Below are 6,401 nucleotides of genomic sequence, written 5' to 3' on the forward strand. Positions count from 1 at the left end.
GTGTGTGTGTGCGTGCGCATCCGTGTGTGTGTGTGTCTCTGTGTCTGTGTGTGTTGGTGCGTGTTCTGTGTGTGGAGTGTTTTGTGTGTGGGTGTGTCTGTCTTCTGTGTTTTCAACCTTTTCTTGTTTTTGCAGGTACAACTTTGATTGTTTTGCTTGTAGTCAATGTGTCTCATGTGCAGCTGCTTTGTAACAATGAAAATTGTAAAAGCGCTATATAAATAAAGTTGAGTTGAGTTGAGTTAGTTATAGGTCTCATGTATTTTTCTGATACAATATGGACTATGGGCCTCATGTATGAGTTTAAGCACTTGAACACCTGAAAGCTAACCAAATATTTGATCACACTAAGACAGGAACTGCACTTACACCACACATACTTTTGTAGACATGTCTAATTTATCGCATACAGTCACGAACACTGGGTTGCTCATTATTACACTAAATCATGTGCTCATGATTACACTAAACCATGTGCTCATTATCACACTAAATCATGTCCCAGAGTAAAACTGATGATAAATCATGAAAGCCCCAAAAAGCTGTCCGGAGAAGTGTAGATTAAAGGGCACATGATATATGTGTTTTTCTTTTTTAAATACTGAGAGGCGCTCGCCATGATTAAATTCTAATAAGGTAAGCCAGAACTTAACTGTGGCGAGCGCAAGAAGGGTGGGCCAGGTGGGTCTGATTGAATAGTGGCAAATGAGAAGTGGACGGGCTAGTAAAAAGATGATATCATGTGAAACCTGATTGGCGGACACTGTGAAAAGCAACATGAGATTTCTGTATAAAGTATGGATTGTGGATGTGTATTGTTAAATCACTTCAGATGAACTCTGAATATCTCACTTTGTTCGCTCGAGCAAATAGTTTAAACTCTTGGCATCTGGAACCCTTGTCTGCGAGATTTCTTTCTGCGTTGGAAGGCCGATTCACCACAACAGAAACTACAGGAATTATTTGTGACAAAAAAAAGAAAAGTAATTCTAAAGTTGTAAAACTCGGTTTTATTTGTGGAAGACAGACAGTCGCGTAAGTGTTTCACTGCGCTGTAAAGCACCACAGCCAACTGCGTGACCCACAGTCTGGAAACCTCATGAGTTGAAAATCACTGCAGAGCCAATGGACAGACCTGAGGGGCATGTGCTTGCCCACTGTGACTTCAGAGTGTATTCCCACAGAGATATTTTATTACATTTTCTTAATAAAGTATTGTGTTTCATTGGTTTAACTGATCCTGGAGGGCGGGGTCGGCCTTTAAATTGTAAATTGTCACTTTTCAAAACCAAGTTACGCTACTGTATGCATCAATTGTGAACAACTTGTTTTGTGTTTTGATAATGTGCAGTTTGGTGAAAATGGTGAAATGTAGCACTCAAACTTACATTTTCAAACTGTGGTGATAAACATAAGGTTTTATCACAAAAATCACGTGTATGTATGATCTTCAATTACCTCTTCCGCCTCCTCCTCCTCTTCTTCATTGGCATTGATCAATCCCAGGAGCTCATTCTCTCCAACAAGTCCCAAATCATCATCATCTTCATCTTCTTCAGTGTCTGAGCTGCTGTCAGCAAATCCATCCAGCTGTGTGATGTCCACCAGATCACTGAAGTTGAGATCTGTCTGAGGCTCTGTCTTAAGCTGCCAAAATAATCAATAAAATCATATTTTGAGGATTTTCCCCTTATTTTGATAATTGAGAGATCTGTATCATTTCACTACCATGAAAGCATTTTTGTAGCAATATTCTATTTGAAATGCAATTTTCAAAATGGCAATGCAGTTTGTGAAATGACAATGCATTTATGTCTTTAAATATACATTAAAAATAACATATGTGCAAAATTAGGTGCAAAAAATAATATAATTTACATTTGTCAGTTCCTACACCAGTTTTAATATGTAATTTAAATAGATATTTTAACGCTTTTTAAGTTGCAAAATAAAAATGTGATATGTTTAAGAACTGTGGCAAAATGACATTCAAATGTTATTTTCTCTAAATCCATTAACAGGCTGAACATTTGGAATTGCATTTTCATTTACATGCAGCGCGTTGAGTGTTGCAAAATGCAGTGTGGAATGGTTGCGTGATGGCAGAGCCAGCGTCACTCGTTAGAGACACGTACGGCTGCAGAGCTGATATTAAGCGCCAAATGGGATTGTCGTGCCGCACGGCGCCATGTCCGGTGTGTACAAAATGTAAAATTATCATAGGCGTAATTTGCGGGTGGATGGGTGGGTCATGTCCCCACCACTTTTTGCCAAAGTCAATTTTGTCCCCACCACTTATTGTAAGAAATAAAAAATACGGAGCGTCTATTTACCGTGCAAGTAGCCCGCTTTGTAAGCAGAGGCTATTTATACTAACTCCGCCCATCAGGTTCGGATTGGAATAGACAAAGTGTAGAAAGGCACATGAAACTTAGCTGCTGAATCTGAACTTTTTCCCTATCACATATCAGATTGTAAAGGTATTTATTTTTAATAAAATGATGAAAATATTTGAAAATGGCTGTTCAAGTCATACATGTACCAAACATTTTGCGCTTAATTGCACTTTGGTGCTATATATTCGTCCTTATTGTTCTCGACATGCGGTTGCTATCGCCTATTGCAAGATTAATTACATTTTGATACTTGATAGAAAACTCCAATAAATGGAAAAAGTCACAACTTTGTAGTTTCATGAGTTCAAAACAAAATTTAGAAAGTTTGTTGTATATTTGTAGCCTATCAGGCAATGCCCGTAGTAATTAGTGAAAATAACATTTTTTAAAGATATTATTTTCCATCTGTTTCCCCTGTATACTTGAATGTTTGTCCTTATTAGCAGGGGGTTGTCAAACACCAAATTCTTAACATGGAGAAAACACACATTCGTTTCAGTAGTTTTTTGTTTCATCACGAATGAATACGTTTAATTACGTACGGCAACAGCCATTATTACATATAATAAAGCAAAACATGCTTTATATCATGTTTTCATCAATATATAATTTAGTTTAAAAACAAATGGAAGCAGATCTGATATGTGATGTGAAAATTTAGAATAGTGAAATCGGTGGATTCGAACCTGCTTCACGGCAGTGTCAATATTACTTGTCAAACGTCTTTCGCAATAACGTTACACCACTGAAGCGGCGCAGTTTTTATACTGTTTTCTAGAGGAGTCACCTACATGTTTCGCGCTTGTGACGTCCGTGAATATTCCCAACGAGTTCTTACAGAAACAATTTATTAAAGTATTGTTTGTGTCGTCTTTGTCCCCACCACTTTTCAAAACAAAGTTACGCCACTGAAAATTATAATGGGTTCTAATGCGTTCTATTGTCTCTTGCCGCATCGCGCCGCATCCGGTGTAGACACGGTGTAATAAGGCTGAGGATTCTCTACAAGATGTTCTAACAAAATAGCTACTAGTTCTATCATCTAAAGACACCTAATAATCTAAAGAAACACTTTAATTTCTGTCTTTGTGCTCAAATTCATGTGCATGCAATTTAATGATTTTATCAGCTCTGTCTGCAGCCGCACATCAACGCACGCAACGAGCGATGCTGGCTCCGCCTTCACACAATGACGCTGTATCGGGGAGGGGGCGTGGCCATCTTGAAATGCATTTTCAAGTCCACATTACATTTTTGCAACACTCAATGTGCAGCGTGTAAATGAAAATGCAATCCCAAATTGTTGTTAGTAAATCTTCCAAGTTTACAAATCTGTTTGTTTTCTCATAATGGTGTATGGAGGAAAGATTAATGTAAAAAAAAAATGTTTCAAGTAGTTTGCCACAGAGCAGCAACATAACAAAATGTGAAAAAATGAAGGGGTATGAATACTTTTGCAAACCACTGTATTTATGGTTTCAAGAGCTTTAAGTAAAATAGTCACTTGATCAAGTGTAACCGTATCTACTCGCAACGCTCTAAGCAGGCCTCGAACCAGTTCTGTCCGGTATGGGAGGCTAAAGAGCGCAGCCTCTAGCATCTGTCGCTAGAGCGCCTCTTGAGGTCAGGGAGTGAGGTTTACACACTGCACAGCTCTTCACTAGCTAGCTGGCCTCCGTTACACAAGCACTTCAGCCATGCAGAATGGAGAGCAAGTGTGCCTTCTACGATACTGATGTGACAGACGGTTAATCAGTCTTCGGCATGTTTGTGTGCAACAGACACAACATACAAGAGATTTCTGACGTCATCTGACAGTAGTCCAATAAACATCTACACTGCAAACAAATTTGCAGATGGAACAAATTGAATTTACGAATCAATTCAACAGTTTCATTTTGGTCTGCAGTGATATACTGTCTTCGTAGTTCTATGTTGTATTGTTTTTTTAAGTGTTTCAAGGTACCTGTATATATATAAACAGTATGTAGTCAACCAGAATGCCTACAACCGGCGCGTTGAGTGCGCCGATGGGGAAGGGCGGCAGTTAAAAAACATCTACATGTGAAACTAGTTCGCAACAGATCCCCTCACGGAATGCGTGGCTAATTGTACCGGGCCTCCCTGCATGCAGCAACAGGCTGAACAGTTTCCATAGAGCAATGGTGACATCTGTTGGTCATACGAGTTCCTAACTAATACATAATAAATTCATCCCTAGATCCTCATTCTATCCATCTAGATATTTAATTTAGATACAGATATTTAAAAACCACATGGCATAGCTACTGTATGTCATTCTTATCCACAACACCAGAGTACGATCTCTGTTAATATGTTAAAGTTTAAACTTTACTCAAAGTTAGCCCTTAGCTCCGCCCTGCCACTATAAAAGACCCTGTTTGAAGTACACACTCACATTATCACACAGCTTTACAGACAGACAACGCAACGAGACCTTCTCAGCAATGGCAAATTACGGTAAGTGACCATTTATCACTGTTGGGGATGATTACTGGCTATTTAATGTAATTTATAACTGCTTTTATTTTGAATCCAATTAACTTTTCTTACATTTTCTTTCATTTATTTATAGATCTTACCACGCCTGACCAGGAGCCTGACTCCAGCAGCGCGGAGCGGGGGCCCCTCTAGTGCGCGGTGAGCTATGTTTCATATAGGATGATATCAATATTTTTATATCTGTTCATTGTTTCCCATTCATTGACGAGATTATGGCGGCCTGCCATAGACTATTTTGTTCTGCCACAGTCTTAAAACGAGCTGAATTGTTTTTCTTACAACAACATAACTATTTGTAACGTTGAATTCTGCACCGCTATTTCATTGTTGTGCCATTGTTCACGGCTAAAAATGCGTCCCCTTCTCTGTTGCTTCAGCGCAATGTGCGCAGCACACACACAGACACATACTGTACATACGAACGCACGCTCGCTCGCTACTGTTTCAGCTTTTGCGGTTGAAACGCAGACACGTGAACTGGCCAGGATTTAAGACGTCTTCAAGCCATACGGAACACAACATCGTTTGAGGGAAGTAAAATCTAATGTTTCAGTATTCACTACAGTTATCCACAGTACAAACATGATTTTATCAGTGTACGACAGCCAGATAGCATTACCTCATGGCGTTAACATCATTATGTTCAGCTTCAGCATCATATTATTTCCAGTCTAAAATAGCAGTCTGCATATAGGGACATTTGACATACACCATTTCTGTCGTTTAAAATGAGCATCTCGTCTACACAACGGAGCTGTACGCAGCACGCGCACCCATGACATTTATAATGATTATCTTTTGGCGCTATATCTATAATATCCGTCCTTATTTAGCGCCAGAAGCACTTCGTTTAACCTTTTCCAAATCGCTAAAATAGTTCCTTTTTTTTAATGGCAAATTATTCATGTTTCGTTTCATTTTGATATTAAGTTAATTTAGAAAAATGTTTGGAGTATTTTTTTGTTTGGTTTGTGGCTCACGTGCAGAAGGCATAGTTTGATAGCCAAATGTGCTGGAGCACGAATTTGAATTAATGATGTGAATGACACAGTTTAAACTCTTAAAATAGTTTAAAATAAATAAACAGTTAAAAAGTTATATTTAGTTTCGTTTCTTTATTAGGTTAGAAAAATGTTTTGAGAACATTTGTTTGTTGCTCAGGCACAGAACGTAGTTTGATTGCCAACCGCCAATTTTAATGATTTGAATACATGATGGGCATGAGTCTGCTTAAATTCCTCCTTAAGCTTCGGCTGTCGCCGTAAGAAAAATACATTATACGGGGGCGCGTCACACATGATTACATGCTGCCCTGTGTGTCACCGTGTCCAAAACTTGTCAATATATTTGGTTTGTCGGACATCAAGCAGCGCTGCTCAGACCGATAGGAGTGTACCGCAGGAGAAAGCGTCTGTCATTAATTTCTCTCGTGTTAGGTCTGCGCAATGCATGCATAAAGTTGAAAACATAATAAATCACAAA

At 38.8% G+C, this 6,401-nt stretch overlaps 1 protein-coding gene and 1 long non-coding RNA gene across 3 annotated transcripts in view; one reads left to right on the plus strand and one right to left on the minus strand.

Annotated features, from left to right (window-relative positions):
• The window catches only part of gtf2a1l (general transcription factor IIA, 1-like), a 109,222-nt gene that overhangs the window by 81,179 nt on the left and 21,642 nt on the right, over positions 1-6,401 (minus strand). The window contains exon 7 of the mRNA XM_057341585.1: positions 1,459-1,647. Within this exon, the coding sequence (XP_057197568.1) occupies positions 1,459-1,647 (189 nt within the window). The remainder of the gene's footprint in view (positions 1-1,458; positions 1,648-6,401) is intronic.
• LOC130558880 (uncharacterized) overlaps positions 4,807-6,401 on the plus strand; it is a 12,485-nt gene continuing 10,890 nt past the window's right edge. For both annotated transcript variants that reach the window (XR_008963508.1, XR_008963509.1), the window contains exons 1-2: positions 4,807-4,877; positions 4,993-5,057. This is a non-coding gene — a long non-coding RNA (uncharacterized LOC130558880). The remainder of the gene's footprint in view (positions 4,878-4,992; positions 5,058-6,401) is intronic.

Source organism: Triplophysa rosa, linkage group LG9, assembly GCF_024868665.1.
Source record: "Triplophysa rosa linkage group LG9, Trosa_1v2, whole genome shotgun sequence".
Taxonomy (NCBI): domain Eukaryota; kingdom Metazoa; phylum Chordata; class Actinopteri; order Cypriniformes; family Nemacheilidae; genus Triplophysa; species Triplophysa rosa.